The 23,235-nt window shown below is 41.1% G+C and overlaps 1 protein-coding gene across 3 annotated transcripts in view; it reads left to right on the top strand.

Moving 5' to 3' along the window:
- ROR1 (receptor tyrosine kinase like orphan receptor 1) overlaps positions 1 to 23,235 on the top strand; it is a gene marked incomplete at its 5' end in the record, with an annotated part of 414,976 nt that overhangs the window by 280,686 nt on the left and 111,055 nt on the right. For all 3 annotated transcript variants that reach the window (XM_081217100.1, XM_081217102.1, XM_081217101.1), the window contains 2 exons: positions 6,289 to 6,576; positions 7,259 to 7,289. In XM_081217100.1, the coding sequence (XP_081073226.1) occupies positions 6,289 to 6,576; positions 7,259 to 7,289 (319 nt within the window). The remainder of the gene's footprint in view (positions 1 to 6,288; positions 6,577 to 7,258; positions 7,290 to 23,235) is intronic.

The following is a 23,235-nucleotide window of genomic DNA, read 5'->3' as shown; positions in this document are numbered from 1 at the left end:
AAGTATTGGCCCATTTTTTATTGAGGTTGCTTTCTTATGGTTGGGTTTTAAGAGTTCTTTATATATTTTGGTATTTTATCAGATGTGTCTTTTGCAAATGTTTTCTCCCAGTCTGTGGCTTGTCTTCTTGTTCTGTTGATATTGTCTTTTGCAGAACAGCATTTTTAATTTTAATAAAGTCCAGTTTATCATTTATTTATTTCATAGATCATGTCTTTGTTGTCATATCTAAAAAGTCATTTCCATACCCAAGATCATCTGGGTTTTCTCCTATGTTATCTTCCAGGAATTGTGTAATTTTGCATCTTATGTTTAGGTCCGTGATCCATTTTGAGTTAATTTTTGTGGAGGGTGTAAGGGCTGTGTCTAGATTCATTTTTGCACGTGGATGTACAGTTGTTTCAGCACTATTTGTTGAAAAGACTGTCTTTGCTCCTTTGTGGTGACTTTGCTTCTTTGTCAAAGATCAGTTGATTATATATAGGTAGTCAACTGGACTCTATTTCTGGGCTGTCTATTCTCTTTCATGGGTCTATTTGTCTATTCTTTCACCAGTATCACACTGTCTTGACTACTGTAGCTTTATAGCAAGTTTTGAAGTTGGGTAGTGTCAGTCCTCCAGCTTTGTTCTTCTCCTTCAGTATTATGTTGGCTATTCTGGGTCTTTTGCCTCTCATATAAACTTTAGGATCAGTTTGTGTCAATATCCACAAAATAACTTGCTGGGATTTAGACTGAAATCTAAATCAATCTAAATCAGAATCAATAATTGTTTTGTCTCACTCCTACTTACTATGTGATCTCGGATGGCTTTTTTACCATCCCTGTGCCTTAGATATCTATGTATAAAATGAGGACAATAATAATGGTTTGTAACAACACCTGCCATAGTAATAAGTACCCTTTAGATGTTAGCTATTATCATTATATTGTATCATCATCATTGTCATTGTCACCATCATCATTATTACTAGTACCACCACTGGGAGACATAGTTCATTCAGAGACACAGAGCTAGAGGTGGAGTCAGCAGAATTGGAATTTTTTCTCTCTCCAGCCAGATTATATCCCACCTCCCACTCACCAGTCTGCCATCTCAACATTTGTGGTCCACAAAAGCAGGGAAAGAAGGATGAGAAATCTTCCACAGCTCAAGCACACATTGTCAGAGGTATTGAATCAAGCCACTGAAAAAAATATTGTTAAAAAACAAAATTCAAGTGAACAAATTTTTTAAATCTTATTGGTTTTATTCAACAATTCATGAATCAGGCAGCAGCCCATGTAGCAGATAGAAAGGAGTTCTGAAGAGCTGTACAAAATGAAAGACTTTTATAGGCAGAAAGGGGCAGAACAGGGTTGTTCCTAGCAAAGAGTAGATTGTTTGTGGCAAGGTCACTTTCAGGGCACAGCAGGGGTCTATCAGGCAGATCACCTCACTAGTGCTGACTAGGTAATTCCAGATTGATTGGTTTAAGAGTCCATTCCTGGGAGAGGTTGAAAGTGTAATTAAGTTAGGTATTAAGTATCGGTTTGGTGATGTGGACTTAGCACAAGTGACTCCGCTTGCGGCCTTTTTTAACAGTATGAATAGCCAGGTTTACATGTACAGGCCAAAATGCTTTTTCTGGCATTCAGACTCAGTCAGTACCTGCTGTCTGCTGTCGACTGAAAAAACTGCACAACCTAAAATCTGATGATTGTTTTATTTGGTAGACTTACTGAAGACTTAAGCCCGGGATACAGCCTCTTACGTAGCTCTCAGGGACAGTTTCAAAGAGGTATGGGAGGAGCCAGGCTATATAAGAGCTTTACCAAAAAAAAAAAAAAAAGAAAAGCCCCAAAAAACCAAATGAACAACAACAACAACAAAACCAGGTAGTCGGAACCTCAAAAGATTACTGCTAATTAAAGAAAAACCAGATATCTCAAGTTAATGAATTTAGTGCTTTTCTGTAGGGGAAGATGCAAGAGCCTGGACTTAATGAAATTATCCCTTTGCTATGCAGCTTAACTATCTAGGGCCAGTAATCTCTTTTTTTTCTCCATCCTGAATCCCTTCAGAGTGTACCACTGGGGTTGGGGGGGGGTGTGGATAGAGGGAATTCAGCTGTAGTGGCTGACGGCTCAATGACTGCAACATCTTGTTTACTGATATGGCAGGTGGCATTCTTAGTCCACACTGCCATCCAGTGCTTCTGTAGCTGAGGCCCATATGGAAACTTACACTATTTCAGGAGGTGCAGACCGCACAGGCCCATGTAATAGATCATGACTCCAAATCCCAGGGAGGCAAAGTGACTGCCTGACACTTGCAGCTAGGTAGTGGCAAACTGGTATCAGGTCCAGTTTACAGATTTCCTCTGCCCTGGGCTGCTTCGCTAGGATGTCCAGGTGTTCTCTGAAAGAAATGACTAGTCCATAACCTGCAATGGTCACGCCAAGTGCTGGGTGTAGAACAGAGAGTGGGTCCCCTAGTGTGGCCCATGAGGCTGCTCCAGGAGGATCCAGATAGTTCTGGGAAGAGAATGGATCACGGCCAGAGGCTTGTTAACAACAAGGCTGATAGCAATGATTCAGACATGCGTTTTTATTTTATTTTATTCCAGTCACAAAATGCTTTCGTGTTGTTTAGGCCAAATGTGTTTCTGATGCTTCCAGTCTTTGCCAAACTGAGGACCAGATCGTTTGCTTGTTTTACTTATTAAGTGAGCAGCTACAGATGGCAAATAAATTGAACATTATTCTTTATCACTAAAAAGTTAGAACCAAATTCCCTGTGTTTATGGCAAGGCTCCTTTGTTCAGTAGACACAAAGATTTGTTTACATTTCCTTTGGTCTCCCTGGAAGCATACTGCTTGAGCCAGCTATTACACTGATTTCAAGATGCCCTGTAACCCTTGTTTTTGTTTTAGGTAGATATGATATAGAACTTCACGGACAAATTAACTACTCTCTCCTGCAGTGTGTTAGTTATGTGATCTTGGGCAGGTGGCCTCATCCCTCAGATCTTTTCTGTAAAGTCAGGACTGGACATGGCCAGGAAACCAATCAGTTCAATGGATAATCATTCCCCATTTTTAGGCATAAGTTATTTGTGAGAAAAAGAAAAGAAAAAAATAGCTAATATAATAGCAGAAACTTTCACATGCTGTTTGCTCTGTGCCAGACCCTATTCAAAGTACTTTCCATGTATTAATTAATATAATCCTCACAGTAGCCCTATGAGGAAGATATAATTATTGTACTAATTTCACAGGTAACAAAATTTGAGACACAGAGAGGTTAAATAACTTGCCCAAGGTCACACAGCTGATAAGTAGCAGAACCAGGATGCAAATTCAGACATTCTAGCTTCAGAGTTTGTGAGGGTTGATTTCATCTGGTGGATCAACCCGTACTAATTTGTTTTCAATAAGTTTAAGTACACCTTCAGAGAATATTTGAAATACTCCACCCAGTTACAGAACTCTCTGTCTCTGGGCTAATTTATGTTCCTAGAAGAAAAAATTTGAAGAACTGTGTGTCTGTGATTGTAGTATCATGCAAAGTAACTGGGGTTTGGAGGTAAAAGAAACAGTTTAAAGTTCCAGCTCATCCTTTTATATTTTATGCTATGAGGGCTTGGCCAAAAAGCTTGCTGGGATTTCAGTAGCAACTTCCTATGGGGGAAGAACCAAAGAAATAAAGTAGAATTGACTTTTGTTTTCTTGACTAAAACTCAACAGTCTTGTTAACCCCTGAGATGCACACCTAGACACTGTCGTCCTGGCCTCTGGGGAGTGTGGTTGATGTTGGCTGGCTTTGATATTTAAAGAAGGTAGAAATCTGGGAGAGGGAGCCAGGCTGTGGGAGTACCTGGGTGATGGCACCTCTTGCCACTGTGGAGACCCCTCTGAAACCGTGCAACTCAGATTGGGACTCGAACCCAGCCTAAACGCATATTGGGACTCGAACCCACGCACCAGGACTCGAACCCAGCCAAACCCAGGTTGGGACTTGAAACCCACAGTCTTTTAATTGAGATCACACACCTGGTGCCAGGACTTAATGAAGCTCAGGTTTTTGATGTCTTGTCGCAGAAAGACTTCAGTGAGAGACAAAGTGATAGGTGAGAAGTGGATTTATTTAGAGAGAAAGAGACTTCACAGACAGAGTGTGGGCCATCTCAGAAGGTGAGAGGACCCGATACATGGGGCGGTTAGTTTTTATGGGCTGGGTAGTTTCATATGCTAATGAGTGGGAGGATTATTCCAACTATTTTCGGGGAAGGGGCAGGGATTTCCAGGAATTGGGCCACCGCCCATTTTTTGGCCTTTTATGGTTAGCCTCAGAACTGTCATGGCACGGGTGGGTGTGTCATTTAGATGCTAATATATTACAATGAGTGTATAATGAGGCTCAAGATCCACTGGAAGTCGAATCTTCTGCCATCTTGGACCTAGTTGTTTCTAACCAGTTTTTGTCATGTCCTATGGCTATGTCATTCTTTTAAAGGTTGTGCCCTGCCCCCTTCCCTCCTGTTTCACCTCCAACTCAAAGCTGGACCCCTGCTACAGAAAGGACAGGAAACAGGATGTAGTCTCAAGGAGAAGGGCCTATCAGAGGATATCAGGTCAGTGAGGTACCTGGCTTCTGGAGGGAAACCAGCCAGAACACATAGCTAAAGGTTAGACCCATTAACCAGACAGTCCTGGCTGGAGTTAGGGGAAGATCACAGCCCTGTGGGTGTGTGGATATGTGTAAACCCCAGCTCTTCCTTAAGGAAGAAGTTTGAATTCTATCTCCACTCCTCAGTGTGACTCAGGCTACCAAAGCAATCTGATGGGGTGGAAAGAGCTAGGTTTTGGAGCCAGAGGGAGCTGAACCAGCCCTTGGCTCAGCTGTGTGGCCTTTGACAAGTCACTTAACCTCTCTGATCCTAGGTCTCCTCATTGTTGAGCAGCGATGACAATTCCTCCTCCCTTGTGGGGTTATTGGGCAGGTAAATACTAAAGTAAAGCCCCTGGCATATGGCAGGACTTAGAGTCTGTCTGTTCTTACTACTGTACTAACCAGCTTGGCTCAGTTGAACTTTGTTTAGGTGCTTGGCTGAGCCTGAGGACACGAAGTCGTTAGTGCTAGAAGCTTTGGGCACAATGTACATCTTACTGTGTGACCACAGGGCAAGTCAGCTAATCTCTGAGACATCTCCTCTGCACCTGGGCATCATGATACTTCCTGTGCCTTTCCTACCTCACGGGGTTATTAGAGGATAACAGGAGACAGAGTAAAAGTCATTACACAGAAGTTGTTATTATTATAAAAATAATAGAACACATTAATACTTTTGAGTGCTTACTTTTCGCCATATACTAGTTTAAATGCTTCCCATGCCTTGCCTGATTTAATTTTAATCCTCTCACAGTTTTGCCAGGTAGAGGGGGTGGAGCAGGGATTCACTACTAAGGATCTTGGGGGTACTTTCTGGGATATTGATGATGTTCTGTTGTTCTATATCTTGATAGGGGCATTGGTTACATGGGTACATGCATTTGTCAAGACTCGTGGGGCTGTGTAATTAAGACTGATACATTTCATAGAATATAAATTATATCTCAATTAAAAATTGAATGCATAGAATAATATATTGTAATGTGTTGCGGTTGACATGAGTAACATTATGGAAATAATTTCATTGCCTCACCACTTTGTCTGCCAGCAACCTGGCCTCCATAACCTTTATTATATCATCACTGACAGGAAGATTTTCAGCATCCTTCCCAATCTTGGGCCATGTGGATATAAATATATTGCTCCTACTTTTCCAGTTTTTCATACTTTCTCTCTTATCAAAAGTGGACAAACTGGTAGGATCTTTGCCAGAATGCTAAGAGGGATATCATTTCGGGATGAGTTAAATTTTACTTCTTTTTCTTTTTCACTGTATTGTTTGAGTTTGTAACAAGGAGCATGTATTTTTTTTTTATACTCTGAAACACAAAAGCTCATCTTATCTTGGCCGAGAAAGTACATTTATCCATGGGTACCACATAGTCATTTGAAAACTTTGGGTTTTATACCATGGTTAGTAACAAATTTCCTTCCAAGCAGCAGACTCTATGGGTGATTGTTTAGTAGTCACAGGGTCTCGGTAAAGGGATGATTTCAACCATCCCTTATCTGTCTCCACCATGCCACTCCTGTTCAGTCTCTCTGTGGTCTGGGTCACACAGAGTGAGCTTGGGTTGCTTGGAGGCACTCTCCAGCAGTCTGCCCCTCTCACCTGCCTGCTTCTCCCTCTGCAGAGTCTTACCTGACCCTCGATGAACCGATGAATAATATCACCACGTCCCTGGGGCAGACAGCAGAACTGCACTGCAAAGTCTCTGGGAATCCGCCTCCCACTATCCGCTGGTTCAAAAATGATGCACCTGTGGTCCAGGAGCCCCGGAGGATCTCCTTTCGGGCAACCAACTATGGCTCTCGGCTGCGGATTAGAAACCTCGACACCACAGACACGGGCTACTTCCAGTGCGTGGCGACGAACGGCAAGAAGGTGGTTTCTACCACTGGAGTCTTGTTTGTCAAGTTCGGTAAGCAGCTTCCTAGCAGGATGGCCTTTTGCCCTTTGGATGGCCTTTTGGATGGCCTTTGGCCTCCACGGGGGTGAGGAGGTACTGGGTGTGCCCAGCAACACAGAAGCTGGTCCTCTTGTGCCCATTTTAGAAATAAGTAAACCAAGGCCCAGCAGTTAAGTACTGTGCTCAGGGTCACCCAGCCAGTAAACTGCAGAGCAGGAGCAGAGTCCAGATAGGTCTGACCTCAGCCCCAATTCTAAGTCATCACATCAGTGAATTCTTCTCAGCAAGAATGTTCCTTGTCCAGAGAAGTTGGGAAGATTTCCAGCACGCAGGCCTCTTTTCTGTCCAGCTGCCATCAAAGACCCCTGCCTGCTGTTGCAATCAATGTCCTCATGCTCATTCAGCCTCCCACTGAAACTCACTGCATCTCGTGAGGATGCCTACTCTGACTCATTTTTTAGCCCTTGTCTTAGCATTTTTCAGGCTCTGAACTGTGGGATATAGACACAGTCTCACTGGTATGTTTTTTCATAGAGGTGGTTGGGGGAGCTGGAGTAAAATAATAAATTCCAGAAAAATAAATATTACTTAGGGGTGGCTGAGAACTTTAGTCCGTAATGGTTTGACTGTCCTGATGTTCACCCTCCAATAACCCAGACTGACTGTTTCTTTTGTTTTTCTTTCATTTCTTCAGGCCCTCCTCCCACTGCAAGTCCAGGGTCCTCGTAAGTACTTATATCTTCTTTCTTGTCTTTTTTAAGCACTTCTCCAGAGTTGCTAGGGCAAAGGCAATGTTGTCCTCTGCTTAGGTCAAAACACTGTGTTTCCAGATTTCATTCCATTTTGCCCTGCCCTCATTCCATTTTGCTTTTTCTTTGATATGAAGATTCATAGGAGACCACTGGCAGTAATCTCAAGCATGGTAATGTTGATTCTGAGCAATCAAAGCAAAAAACCTACTTACATGTACTATTTTAAAATTAAGCTAACATTTAGTTACAATGGATTTGGTAAAATCAACCCAAAAAAATGAAACAGTGCTGGTTTAGGAACCTATACTCTAGTCTTTGCTTAAAAGAATCTGTTCTCCGTTTCTGCAAACATTTCTGATGCTTTAGTTATTGAACAGGTCATCTGTTGGGTGATCACTTTATTTTTATTCCCTTTTAAAAACTCAGGCAGAAGTTCTGACTCACCTAGGAGAAGAAAGCCCTGTGTCTGGATGAGAGTTACATGGAAGTTTGATTCATTTTGAGTCCCTTATTAATAGAGTCTCAAGATCCAGTTTCTTTAACTGATGCTATTGTTGATAACATTTTTCCTTTTCTGGCTAAGGGAATCCCTTCTTTCATTGTAGGATCATTCACTTGGGATATTTTTCTTTATGTATAATTTTTATTTGGGGGGGAGACCCATTTATTAAAACCCTTGCTCTGCAAGAAAATATATTCCATATTTTGTAGATTTCTGAAGTAAAACTTGCCGGCTTCTGCCATGAGAGCATCAAAATGCCTGGCCTTGACTAAACCAATGGCAAGTACAACCGCCGCTTCATTTGCTCTAATCCTCTCTGTGCCTCTTAATTACAGTGTGGGACATTTTAATATATTTGTGTGTTCCTGGAGGCCCAGTAGCCCACAATGCCATTAATAAAACAGGTAATGGGTAAAAATAAACATTGGCTTTCAGCCACACTGTTCTGCTATTTCATCAGCCAATTAAAGGCAACTGTTAAAGAGTCTTTAAAATCACCCAAGTGCTAACTGCCTTCTACTTGCTCAGGTAGAAAATGCTGATTCATCTTAAAACAGATCAGAAGTGTGGTCACTGTGCCTTGCATTTCTTTCTCTTTTTTAAAAAATAAATAAATTTATTTATTTATTTATTTTTGGCTGTGTTGGGTCTTCGTTGCTGTGCGCGGGCTTTCTTTTTAGTTGCGGCGAGCGGGGGCTACTCTTAGTTGCGGTGCACAGTCCTCTCATTACGGTGGCTTATCTTGTTGCGGAGCACAGGCTCTAGTTTCGCGGGCTTCAGTAGTCGTGGCACGTAGGCTCAGTAGTTGTGGCTCGTGGGCTCTAGAGTGCAAGCTCTGTAGTCGTGGCACAAGGGCCCAGTTTCTCCACGGCATGTGGGATCTTCCCGGACCAGGGCATGCACCCGTGTCCCCTGCATTGGCAGGCAAATTCCTAACCACTGCTCCACCAGAGAAGCCCTGCCTTGCATTTCTTAAAGTTAATATATATATATATTTTTTTTTTTTGATGAACTCACTTATTGGTTGATATGTGGAATCCTTTTGAAGTCTTATTTAAGCAAAGATGAAAACTTTTGTTACTGGCTGTAAAAATGCTTCCCACTCTGGTACCTTATTTGTTCCTGTTAATCTGAGTTTCAAACGTTGTTGATAATCTGTATCCTAGGTTGATTAATGTGGTTCACTAGTCTGCCTTTGCTATTAAGCACTGGGCTGTTGACTTTCTACCTGCTGTATTTGCATCAGCCTTCCTTTTTTTAGTATCAAAATTATTTTTAAACCCGTTTATGTCCTTACTTGAAGTTTTCATTCTTTGCTGCTACCGTTCTGATGAACCCAGTCTGTCTTTCATGGTTTTTAATTTCATACAAAGATAGTATTCTGCTTTTCTGAGCTGCTATCTATGGAAAGGGTATTGAAGTTCCTTAAGGATGCTCAACCATAGCAAAAAGTATCCTTTGATGTCAGGCACTCTGTTTTATGTTAGCTGTCCATTTATCCATCATGTTAATCGGCAATAGCATGAAATGTACAGTTGCCATGTTTGCTTTGAGGGAGCTGCAAAAAATATACAATCAAAGTTGGAAATCCTACAGGGCCTTCTGCAGCTCAATCTTTATCCTCAGTTTGGCATTTTGATACCCTTTTCTCTCATTCCCTTAGAAACTGGCGATGTATCCTGCTTTTTTCTCCTTTCTCAGCTGCCACCACTTACCCTATCTCTAAGAGTTCCTTTCTTCCTAAGACTTACCCCCATATGGAATGCTAGTTCCCTTCTCTAACCTCATAGCCCTCAACAAGCAGCCAAACCTCCCTACACAGGGACAGGCAGGATGTAAAAAAATAATAGCCATGGGCAATATCACCGCCTTGAGGAGTGCTCTGAAGGCCTTTTGTCAAACTGCACAGTCCTTTCCCAATGCAGGAGTGAAGTGCAGTTATAAGATTACTCTGTTTACTTGAAGGTGGCACCGCAAGAGTTACTGCAAGGAAACCAAATGCAAGTTCATGATGCACCCTGACATTGGGAACAGTGACATATATTAGGTGTATGAAACCTGGTGAGAGCTGAGTGCCCACTGAGGCCACAGGGCTATATACCCCTGGACTGGGATGGGCTTGTAGGGCCCTGGGGACTAGGACCCAGGAAGGCAAAGCATGTGAGGCACTCACCACTCCCTCTAGGGACTGCATCAGGTCCTCACATGAAGCTTCCAGGATGGCATTTCAGTTTGTAGTAGGAGCAAGTTAGAGCTGTTGGTTTGGCTTCTGTTCATAGCTGCAGGCTAGCTTTCTTCTGTCATTGCTGGGTCCTGCCCCCCTCTAACAATTATCGGACCTGGGGCATGAGCGCAAGTGGAGGCCCACATACCACACACCTACATATTGAAGTGTTGTAAATCAAGCTAGCAAACTGCTCAGTGAAATATGTTCTGCCCTCTCACATTGACACATACACCTTCATAATGACAAAAGTTAAAAATGCATGCAAAATTATGGTTTGTATATGACTGGAAGCCAGGTGCTATCAAAAATGACTACTTAAATCATTCTTCATGTCTGGATATTCTGTAAATGGGGCCAGAGATATTATATGTAATTCATAGATTGTTATATATTAGTTCCATTAAAACTTTTTTTATTGCCTTCATTTCAGCAGAATGAATACCTAATGTTCTAAACAAGATTTTCACATAGTGTGTATTCTTTTGACATTCTTTGGCTTGTAGGTGCATCACCCCATTTTCTGCTTTGATACTCGCATGGCATTCTCCCTGTGTGTGTCTCCAAATTTCCTCTTTCCATAAGGACACCAGTCATATTGTATTTGGACCCATCCCAGTGACCCCTTTTAACCATGATTACAGGGGTAACAGATTACCTCTGTAATCAAGGTACCCTGTCTCCAAATAAGATCACATTCTGAGCTGTTGGGGATTATGACTTCAACGTGTGAATTTAAGGGCACACAATTTGACTCATAACATGTAATATTACAAAATTTTTCTTAGCCATGTGAAACTGTTGCAGATATACTCTCATTTGTGAGAACTTTCAGAAGCACTGATTGGAATACAAAGCAAAACAGGAAAATGGATGCTCGGTTATACTGGGAATGATAGTTTGTTGTACAAGAATCTATTGCATTCAGACTGGGAAGAAGAATTTGACAAGTTGATTAATTTATCTTTTCTCTTACTGAAGTGCTTTTTTTTTTCGTTTAAGCTACTAATATTTTTTAACATCTTTATTGGAGTATAATTGCTTTACAATGCTGTATTAGTTTCTGCTTTATAACAAAGTGTATCAGTTATACATATACATATGTTCCCATATCTCTTCCCTCTTGCGTCTCCCTCCCTCCCACCCTCCCTATCCCACCCCTCTAGGTGGTCACAAATCACCAAGCTGATCTCCCTGTGCTATGCGGCTGCTTCCCACTAGCTATCTATTTTACATTTGGTAGTGTATATATGTCCATGCCACTCTCTCACTTTGTCCCAGCTTACCCTTCCCCCTTCCTCCTTCCCATATCCTCAAGTCCATTCTCTAGTAGGTCTGTGTCTTTATTCCCATCTTGCCCCTAGTTTCTTCATGACCTTTTTTTTTCTTAGATTCCATATATATGTGTTAGCATACAGTATTTGTTTTTCTCTTTGTGACTTACTTCACTCTGTATGACAGACTCTAGGTCCATCCACCTCACTACAAATAACTCAATTTCATTTCTTTTTATGGCTGAGTAATATTCCATTGTATATATGTACCACATCTTCTTTATCCATTCATCTGTTGATGGACACTTAGGTTGCTTCCATGTCCTGGCTATTGTAAATAGAGCTACAGTGAACATTTTGGTACATGACTCTTTTTGAATTATGGTTTTCTCAGGGTATATGCCCAGTAGTGGGATTGCTGGGTCATATGGTAGTTCTATTTGTAGTTTTTTAAGGAACCTCCATACTGTTCTCCATAGTAAATGTATCAATTTACATTCCCACGAACAGTGCAAGAGTGTTCCCTTTTCTCCACACCCTCTCCAGCATTTATTGTTTGTAGTTTTTTGATGATGGTCATTCTGACTGGTGTGAGATAATATCTCATTGTAGTTTTGATTTGTATTTCTCTAATGATTAATGATGCTGAGCATTCTTTCATGTGTTTGTTGGCAATCTGTATATCTTCTTTGGAGAAATGTCTATTTAGGTCTTCTGCCCAATTTTGGATTGGGTTGTTTGTTTTTTTGATATTGAGCTGCATGAGCTGCTTGTAAATTTTGGAGATTAACCCTTTGTCAGTTGCTTCATTTGCAAATATTTTCTCCTATTCTGAGGGTTGTCTTTTGGTCTTGTTTATGGCTTCCTTTGCTGTGCAAAAGCTTTTAAGTTTCATTAGGTCCCATTTGTTTATTTTTGTTTTTATATCTATTTCTCTAGGAGGTGGGTCAAAAAGGATCTTGCTGTGATTTATATCACAGAGTGTTCTGCCTATGTTTTCCTCTAAGAGTTTGATAGTGTCTGGCCTTACATTTAGGTCTTTAATCCATTTTGAGTTTATTTTTGTGTATGGTGTTAGGGAGTGTTCTAATTTCATACTTTTACATGTACCTGTCCAGTTTTCCCAGCACCACTTATTGAAGAGGCCGTCTTTTCTCCACTGTATATTTTTGCCTCCTTTATCAAAGATAAGGTGACCTGAAGTGCTTTTGCCACTGCAATCCTTCCTGCTGTCCAAACACTGTCCATCACTTCCACTGGCAGTGGCACAACTCACAAACCTTCACAGTTTTCAATCATGGTTGTCTTCTGTTTCAAGGACATAGGGTAAGAGATGTTAGAGAAGGGATCCCTAGGACCAGAACAGTGTTAGTCGGTCACGGGAATGGATGTTTAAGGCTTGGATCACTGTGCCAGCACTAAGTGCCAGATCCCAAGAGGCAGAGAGTCCCATGTGTACTCTACACTTATTCAATTTATTTTCTATGTACTTTTTGTATGTGGGCCTGGGACAGGGGCATTCTTCTTCTTTTTCTTTTTAATAACAATTTTACTGAGATATAGTTCACATGCCATAAAATTCACGATTTTGAAGTATAAAATTCAGTGTTTCTAATATATTCACAGTGTGGTGTAACATTTACTACTATCTTATTTTAGGATATTTTCACCATCTCATAAAGAATCTCCTCCCAGCCCCTGATAACCTCTAGTCTGCTTTCTGTCTCTATGAATTTACCTGGTCTAGATATTTCATATAAGTAGAATCATACAATATTTGTCCTTTTGTGTCTGGCTTCTTTTATCTAGCATACTGGTTTCAGGGTTCATCCACATTATAGCCTGTGTCAGTACTCCATCCTTTTTTAAGGCTGAATAATGTTCCATTGTATTCTATGTTTTGTTTATCCATTCATCTCTTGGTGGACTTTTGGGTTACTGCCACTTTTGCCTATTCTGAATAATGCTGCAATGTTCATGTACAAGTTTTCGTGGGGTGTGTGTTTTCTGTTCTCTTGAATGTATACCTAAGAATGGAATTCCAGGGGCATATGGTATTTCTATGTTTAACTTTTTGAGGAACTGCAAAACTCTTTTCCAAAGGGCTGTACCATTTTATACTCCTACAAAGAATGTTTGAAGGTTCCAATTTCTCCTATTTTCCTTCTATTTATTTTTAATTATTATAGCCATCCTAGTGGATGTGCAGCTGTTATTTTTTTTCATTGTGATTTTGATTTGCATTTTTCTAATGCCTAATGATGTTGAACATCTTTTCATGTGCTCATTAGCCATTTGTATGTCTTCTTTGGAGAAATGACTGTTCAGATTCTTTGCCCATTTTATTTATTTATTTATTTATTTATTTATTTATTTATTTATTTTTCTGCTTTATAACAAATTTAATCAGTTATACATATACATATGTTCCCATATCCCCTCCCTTTTGCGTCTCCCTCCCACTCTCCCTATCCTACCCCTCCAGGCGGTCACAAAGCCCCGAGCTGATCTCCCTGTGCTATGCGGCTGCTTCCCACTATCTATCTACCTTACGTTTGGTAGTGTATATATGTCCATGCCGCTCTTTTGCTTTGTCACAGCTTACCCTTCCCCCTCCCCATATCCTCAAGTCCATTCTCTAGTAGGTCTGTGTCTTTATTCCTGTCTTACCACTATGTTCTTCATGACATTTTTTTTCTTAAATTCCATATATATGTGTCAGCATACAGTATTTGTCTTTCTCTTTTTGAGTTACTTCACTCTGTATGACAGACTCTAGGTCCATCCACCTCATTACAAATAGCTCAATTTCGTTTCTTTTTATGGCTGAGTAATATTCCATTGTATATATGAGCCACATCTTCTTTATCCATTCATCCGATGATGGACACTTAGGTTGTTTCCATCTCTGGGCTATTGTAAATAGGTCTTTGCCCATTTTTAAATTGGGTTTTTTGCCTTTTTATTCTTGAGTTGTAAGAGTTCTTCACATATTTTGGATACTGTACACTTATCAGATATATGACTTGCCAGTATTTTCTCCCACTGTATGGGTAAAAGGAATGAAAATCTTTTCATTTTCTTAATAGTGTTCTTTGAAACAAAAAAGCTTTAAATTTTGATGAAGTTCAATTTATTATTACTTTTAGTTGGTTGCTTGTGCTTTTGAGAAACCATTGCCTGATACAAAAGCATAAAGATTTATTCCTATCTTTTCTTCTTATTTTTATAGTTTTAGTTCTTATATTTAGGTTTTTGGTTCATTGGGAGTTAAATTTTGTCTGTGGTATGAGGTAGGAATCCAGATTCATTCTTTTGCACATGGAAATCCAGTCTTCTCAACACCATTTGTGGAAAAGACTATTCTTTACCTATTGAGTTGTCTTGGCACCCTGTTAAGAATCAATTGACCATAAATGTATGTTTTATTTCTGGACTCTCAATTCTACTCCATTGATCAATGTCAGTATTCTTTATGCCAGTTCCACACAGTCTTGATTACTGCAGTTTTGTAGTAAGTTTTGAAATCAGGAAATGTGAGTCCTCTCTTTCAGTCAGTGTTCTACTGGAAAAACAGAGCCAGAGATTTATTGCAAGGAGTTGGCTTATGTGATTGTGTGGGCTTGCTAGCCAGGTCTGAAATCCATAGGGTAGGGTAGGGTGTCAGGAGGAGCAGGCTAGACTCTCCTCGCCAGGTACTCATGCTGCAATCCATGGATATAATTTCCTCTTCATCAAGGAAGCCTTACTTCTGTGCTAAAGGTCTTTCAACTGATTGGCTCGAGCTCACTCACTTATGGAGGGTGATTTCCTACAGTTAGTCAGCTGACTGTAGATGTTAATCACATCTACCAAGTACCTTCACAGCAACACCTAGACTAGTGTTTGAATAACTGGGAACTATACCTTGCCAAGTTGACACATAAAACTGACCATCACATCCTCTAAAATTGTTCTTCTTTTTAAAGATTTTTTTCCCCTATTCTGAGTTCCCTTGCATTTCCATATGAATTTTAGGGACAGCTTGTTAATTTCTGCCAAGAGGCCAGTTGGGTTTTTGATATGGATAGCATTGACTCTATAGATCAATTCAGAGAGTATTGTCATCTAAAGAATATTGAATCTTCCAGTGCATGAACATGAGGTGTCTTTCTACTTAATTTCTTTCAATAATGTTTTGTAGATTTCAGTGTACAAGTTTTACTCTTTTATGTTAAATTTATTCCTAAATATTTTATTATTTTTCTTGCTATATATGGAATTGTTTTCTTAATTTAGTTTTCAGATTATTCATTGCTACTCTGTAAAGGTACAACTGATTTTTGTAAGTCGATTTTATATCTTATACCCTTATTAAACTCATTTATTAGCTCTCTGTGTATATGTGTGTGTGTGTAGCTTCCTTAGTATTTTCTATCATATGATCATGTCATCTGCAAATAGAAACTGTTTTAGTTCTTTCTTTTCAATCTAGATGCCTTTTATTTCTTTTTCTTGTCTAATTGCTGTGACTAGAGCCTCCTGTACGATGTTAAATAGAATTCATGAGAACAGACATTGTCTTTTCCCTGATCTTAAGGGAAAATCTTTCATGATGCTAGCAGTGGGTTTTTTGTAGATACCTTTTATCAGGCTGAGGAAGTTCTGTACTTTTCCTATTTTGTTGAGTATTTTTTATTATGAAAGGGTGTTGGATTTTGTCAAATGCTTTTTCTGTGTCTATTGAGATGATCACAATTTTTTGGTCCTTTATTATATATTAGTGTGGTATACTACATTGATTAATTTTTAATGTTAAACCAAGCTTACATTCCTGGAATAATTTCCAGTTAGTCATGATGTATAATTCCTTTTTATATGTTGCTGGATTCAGTTTGCTAGTAATGTTTTTGAGAATATTTGCATCTATGTTTATAAAAGGTATTGGTCTGTAGTTTTCTTTTTGTATGATGCCTTTGTCTAATTTTGATGTCAGGATAATACTGACCTCTTAGAATGAGAATTATTCTCTTCTATTTTTGAGGAAGAGTTTATGAAAATTCTTCCTTAAGTGTTTGGTTAAAATTCACCAGTAAAGCCATTTGGGCCTGAACTTTTCTTTGTGGGAAGTCTCAAAATTACTGATTCAACTTCTTTACTTGTTATAGGTCTATTCAGGTTTTCTATTTCTTTTTGAGTCAGTTTTAGTGGTTTGTGTCTTTCTAGGAATTTGTCCATTTCATCTAGATTATCTAAGTTGTTGGCATATAGTTGTTTATAGTTTCTCTTATGTTTTTTAAAATTTCTGTAATATCAGTTGTGATTTTGCTCCTTTCATACCGAATTTTAGTAACTTGTATTTTCTTTTTCTTTTTTTTCTCAGTGAAATTAGCTAGTCTAGCTAAAGGTTTGTCAATTTTATCAATCTTTTCAAAAAACTACCTTTTGTTGAAAGCTGGGCATTCAAATAATGTAATGTGGCAACTCTAGAAATCAGATCACCTCCCTTCTGATGTTGCTGTGTGTTGTTGTTGTTCCTGTTTGTTTAATGACTTTCCTGGAATAATTCTGAATAGTCTATATTACCCCATCATGTGTGGCTACTGAAGTCTCTGCTCAGTTAGCTCAGTGATCAGCTAACAATTGGACAGAGATTTCTTTAAACCAATGTCTCCCATCCTTTGCCAAGGGGCTCCATGTGTGTTTTGGGGGATTACCCTTAGCACTCCAGCAGTTTATAATTCTGCCTTTGCTTTCATTTCCTGCTTGAGCATGGCCTCAAAGTTAGCCAGGGCTTTCTCAGGTCTTTCCTGGGCATGCACACAACCCCTCACATGAGTGCATCCTTCTACATCCCCAGGAGTATGTCAGAGGTTTTCAAAGCCTGCCTATAAACATCTCATTCCTTAGATCCTCCCTTTGAGCTTTTTGGCCAGGCTCTTCTTTTCCCCAACTGGTATTGTTACCCCAGACAACTATGAGTTTTTTTCAACAAATGTCCTGGAGCTAGGGCTTTTCCACCGAGAAGCTCTGAGTCCAGTCAAAAGAAATAATCAAGCCCTGTGAATGGGGCTTTTCCAGAATGCTGCTGGACAGGGCAAGTCATGCCGGTTCTCTGGAGATATGGCTTTTGAGGCGCTCCAACCCATCTGCCTCCTCCAGTGATTGCTAGGCTGCGGGCATTCACAGCTGCTGTTGGGGGTAAGCTGATGCTTTTCAAGGCTACTGCGGAACTCAGAAGAGGGAGATGAGAATAGGGCAAGTTAAAATTCCATAGGACTCTGATCTTACCAAATTTAAGTGTTTTTTCTTGAATAAATGCTCCTCAGAGTATTACAAGCCTTTGGCTAATTTCCAGAGTTATGAAAATGTTGATTTTCACAATTTTTTTTGCCACTATTGATGCTTTTATGGAGGAACAGATTTTTGGAGGCCCTTACTCTGTCATTCCATATTTCCTGCCTTCCCCTGGGCATCTTATTGATGTCACGGACAATACAGGGTGGCTGCTGTCTTAGGAGGCCAGTGAGGCCCCAGGGTATGTTCCATTTGATGACAGCTTCCCTTTGTTGAATTTCTTCCCCCAGTAAGGCAACGGATGGGATTTTTTTTACATACATCACCTCTCTGCTCCAAAACAGCTCTTCAGGGAAGATGTTTTGATCCCCATATTATTGAAAAAGCTCACAAAAGTTAAATGGCTTTAATTCGACCTAGTTCATATTCAACTTCTTCAGTTTTAATCTTTTGGGATCATTAAATTTATTAGTTGACCCCAGTGAGGCCTGGGGAGCACCAATACTATATCACTTAGGTTTGCCTGAGGTCTCCTGGTATATATCTTGAGCCTTCTAACAGGCGAACAGATCCAATACAGCAAACACTAAGCATCAGTTCAGTCCAACAAATAGTTATCAGTCACCCACAAAATGCCAGGCTCTTGTCCAAGCTCTGTGGAAACTACAAAGACCAAGCTTTTCCCTCCAACTGCTTACCCACTGTGCTGGGGCCTTCCGCTGCCTCAGCAAGCGCTTCTGACCCCTCCAGCCCCTCTTCGCCATCTCCCCTGCCACCCTCCTCTCGGCTACTCTCATATCCCATTTGAAATTCGTACTGAGGCCGCTTAACCTTCTTCCACCCTTGTCTCCTACAGGAGATTTCTCATCACAGAAACCAGAGTAGCTTTTAAAAATAACTTCTGCCCTGTTAGGCCCCTCACCCCCCAGGACTTCCCATTTGGATTGATTCCCAACTTCTTGCCCTGATGTGTAAGGCTCCCTGCCTCCCTCTGTGGCCTCCCACCTCTGACATTCAACTCCAGCCACGCTGGCTGTGGTTCTGTTCCTTGGACTCTCCAGCTTGTTCTGCAGGCCCTAGGATTTCTGTGTTACCCCTTCTCTCTACCTGAAAGGCTTTGTTCCAAGATCTTGGCATGACTCACTCCTTCTTGTCATTCAGTGCTCATCTAAAATGTCACCTCCTCAGAAATGACCCCTGAATCTAAAGTAGCCCCAGGCACTTTCTATCATCTAACCCTGCTTCATTTATATCAGAGTTTTTATCACTACTTAGCATTTTCTTTTTTTATTTGTTTGTCTGCAAACTAAGTTTCATGAGGTCAGGGCACTGGCTGCTTCATATACCAGTCTATCCCAGTCCTAGAACATAGCCAGCATTCAGTAAATAGTCACTGAAAAAAAAAGGGGGTGGGGTGGGGGGAGAAAAACAACATGTAAGCATCCTTTTCTGCAAGATGGCGATAACAGTACCTATCCTATAGGATTGCCATTGGCAGTAATGAGACTATGACTATGGAGTACTTAACACCTAGTAGAACTCAATAAGTATTCCTCCAATGAGTGAGATAATATTTGTTGACTGACTGACTACACTGTTCCACTATCTTCTGACACATGAAAAATCCCAGCATGGGGCCTGGTAGATAATTAAAGTGCAATGAATTTAAGTTGTATTTCTTTTCTTTAGTCCTGTCAGGTCTCCTGCAGAATCAGTCTGTAGAAAGATCATGATTTTAAAAAAAGTATCTCATAGAGTTTTTGTAAAGGTTAAATAAAAAGATGATGCGTGTAAAGTAGGTAGCACTGTACCTGGCACATATTAGAAGCTTCCTAATATTGACTGATGTCACCATCATCATCACTGCTATTTTAGCAAAGAGGCTATGTCTTCTTTCCAGCTAGAGTCCTTCTGGACGGTATATCCTGCTGTGAACACCAACCAGGGACCTTGAAGCCTTTATTCCCTTTCCTCTCGTGGGCCTTTGGCTTAAGTCCCTTTCTGTAGAAAGACAAAGTGACCAGCTTTTGATGAATTTTTTCCTTCTCTTATCTCAGCCACAGTGAAGAAGTGTAGCTGGGTGCCGGCCCAGCCCAGGAAGTGATAATGTAATTTTCAATTCAAGATAAACTTCAGGCTAACTTTCAACACAGTTACTCAGGCAGTTCAAGGGTGGAGATGCCCTGCAGAGGGGAGACAGGGAAGTCCCTCAGCAGCTGGCCCAGGACACAGGGGGCCACGGCTCCAAGTGAAGTAGCTAACCTCCATCTCTTCATCAAACCGCTTGAGACACAGTACCCTGCAGAGACGGGGCAGAGGGAGGGAATGTGGAGAGATTAGATAAGAAGCATTTACCAATCCCACTGGGGGATGGATCCAAAAGTACAGAGGTTGAGAAGCCAAGCTCTTATATCCCAATCCACCCCCATCACTCAACAGTTCCCACTGTATGACTAAGGTGTGGAAAGCTTCCAATTAGAACGATACTTGTGAATATTGGCAAAGTGTATCTGTGTGTGCAGGGCACATTTAACGGGAGAAGAGGGAAGACAAGTCCTTGCTTTCTAAGGGCACATGCTCTGAAATGAGCTTCTCAGTCTATGTGTTAGTCATAAATGTATCCGCACACCTAACACAGCACCTAGCACATAGTAGGTGCTCAACAAATGTGTATTAAATTGAATATCTAAGAGTCTCTGTTGTGAAATACTTTCTCCACATATGACAAGGTTTTATTAATTTGCTTGACACATTTTTATCTAGTTCCTTCTATGTTCCAGTCTTCTGATTCTTAGAAGCTGTTTTTAAGTCATACAAGTGGATGCCAGGCAACAAAACCAATCTAAAAGTCCTCATTCAACATGATTTATACTTTCCTTTCCTGTATTTATGAGCTCTGATATCAGCTTCTGCTATAAGTTACAGAGCCAGTACTTTTCTCAAGAAATAGTAAACATCTCTACCCCAATTCTGGCTGTGAGTGAACAAGAAGCCCCAGAGGAATCAGAGTGTGGTTTCAAGCACTACTTCTTAAATTAATGTACTTCAATTTAATGTAAATTCTTAAATTAATTTACTTCTTAAATTAATGTAATGTACATGTAAGTCACCTGGGGTCTTGTTAAAATGAAGATTCAAAAGGTGTAGGTCCAGGGGCTTCCCTGGTGGCGCAGTGGTTGAGAGTCCGCCTGCCGATGCAGGGAACACGGGTTCGTGCCCGAGTCTGGGAAGATCCCACAGGCCACGGAGCGGCTGGGCCCACGAGCCATGGCCGCTGAGCCTGCGTGCCCGGAGCCTGTGCTCCGCAACGGCAGAGGCCACAACAGTGAGAGGCCCGCGTACCGCAAAAAAAAAAAAAAGGTGTAGGTCTGGGGTGGGGCCTGAGGTTCTGCATTGCTAGCAGGCTCCTAGCAGGTACAGGTTCTGGTGCTGCTGGTCCACAAACTTTGAGAAGCAAGGGTCTAGAGAAAAGGCAGCTGTCTGGATTCTAGTCCTTTCTGTGTCATTCACTAACCAGTGACCCTAGACAGAATGCTTACCTCCTTTGGGCCTCAGTTTCTTTATTTGCAAACCGAAGAACCTGAGTTCAATGTGATCCAAGCAATCTTCTAACTCTTAATTTTATGGCTCATTGACTCAATTTGCTATTTCCTTTATTATAGTAAGATCTCTTCGAGTTCGGAATTTCATGCAATTTGCTCTTGCGTTCTCTTTCTCTGCTTTGAGGTGTTAATTGTCCTCTTTTTATCTGTCATGTACATCCATCCTGCCCATTCCAAGCATGATGGTGTATAGTTAGATCAGTCAGTGAGAATGATTTTGCAGAGAACTTCCACATAGGAACCCTCACCATCACCACCACCAGATTCTGCAGTGGTGTGATATTGTGCCCTTCTGGGTGAAGAGGAAATAACTATTCGTTCTGCTGGTCAGTGGCAGGCTCTGCTCACCTCGGTTAAATAGAGAAGCATTTTCCTGCCATATTTCTTCACTAGGCTTCTGCCTTGAGGGCTGAGTTCCTCTGCTTAAAGTTAAGCAAGGGGATTACAGCAGGAAACAGTGTGATGTAGTATTGGAGACAGCCCTCTCTGGTGTCTTCACGTGGACTTTTTTTTTTTTTTTTTTTTTTTTGCGATACGCGGGCCTCTCACTGTTGCGGCCTCTCCCGTTGCGGAGCACAGGCTCCGGATGAGCAGGCTCAGCGGCCACAGCTCACGGGCCCCGCCGCTCCGCGGCATGTGGGATCCTCCCGGACCGGGGCACAAACCCGTGTCCCCTGCATCGGCAGGCGGACTCTCAACCAATGAGCCACCAGGGAAGCCCCACGTGGGCATTTTTAAAACACTGATCAGATGACCTTGTTGCCTGACTGGCAGGCCCTGAAGGCTCATAGGAAAATAAGGACACTGGTTTGCATGTGTGACTTGTGAATACAGGGTCATTACTGATTCATATACTCATAGAGCTTTACAAGAGAAACAACCAAATCTTACAACAAACACAATAAATGAAATGTGATGAATAATCTTGACTCTGCTAAAGGTTGATGATGCTACTCAAAGATCAGCAACAGATAGAAGCTGCAGCCATGCCTAGACTGGCAGGACAAAGGGTAGAGGCAGTTTTACCGGAGCCCAGGAATAGGGTCATCTGTGAAGGTCAGGATATTGGCAAGCCTGTCCCGTGGGCACTGGGGCTCCCCCTGATCTCCCAGGGCAGAAAGAAGGGGAAAGGCAACTTGGCTTCTCCCTTCCTCCCCACTTCCAAATGCCAGCCAGTGCTTCCCATTAGGGGAACTCTACCAGAAGCCAGATGACACAGGAAGCCTGAGAATTGCAGCCTGCAGAGGTCACCTCCCTTGTGCATGCTGAGCTGAGCAGGGGAAGGGCGAGGAATGAATCTGAGGGCACATAGCACCAACATTAATACCCCAGATTGATTTCTATGCCACTAGAAAGCTGGGGTGGAGGCAAGCTAGGAGGCAACTGTGAGTCAAAGATAGCATATTCAAAGTTGCTGTCCCTGCCTGATCTTTGGGTGAAACCATCCAGTGGACAGTTTGGGTTGTGGAACTGGGACCTGGGATAGAAATCAGGACTGAAGGGGTAGGCATGATAGTCATTTTGCCTAAGTTGATGGGCAAAACTTTGCATGGGGTGAAATTCCCAAGAGAGATTGTAAAAAGGAACAAGAATAAGAAGACCCCTTACATTTGTATGACTGTAATTTTCAGAACCTTTTTTCCTATGTCTTTTGACCTTACAGCCATCCAATAGCTTTGACAGCATAGCCTGGTGCTCTCCTTTCCTGCCTAGAAATATAGACAAATTGAAAAATGATCATGTATGTGCTTTTTCTTATCATAGTAAATTCTTTTAAATTGTGTAGAGAGGTGCTCAGAGTCTAGACCTCAATGTTTATGAACTCTTGGAGGCTAAAAACAAAGACAGAAAACTTCTAGAAATTTGCTTCTTGGGACTCTACAGACAGAATTTGCTAATAACTGGGGTAAACGTACTGAGTGCTATTCTGTTGAAGAAACTATTGTTCTGACTGAACTTTTCTGAACTTACAACATCTTTCTCATGATTTACTGACTTCTGAACATTGACACTTAGGTCTCTGAAGAGGGTATAAAGAATT

Source organism: Mesoplodon bidens, assembly GCF_964165515.1.
Source record: "Mesoplodon bidens genome assembly, chromosome: 2".
In the NCBI taxonomy this organism is placed as follows: domain Eukaryota; kingdom Metazoa; phylum Chordata; class Mammalia; order Artiodactyla; family Ziphiidae; genus Mesoplodon; species Mesoplodon bidens.
The sequence above is the reverse complement of the archived record's forward strand: the minus strand, read 5'-3'. Positions and strand labels throughout refer to the sequence as shown.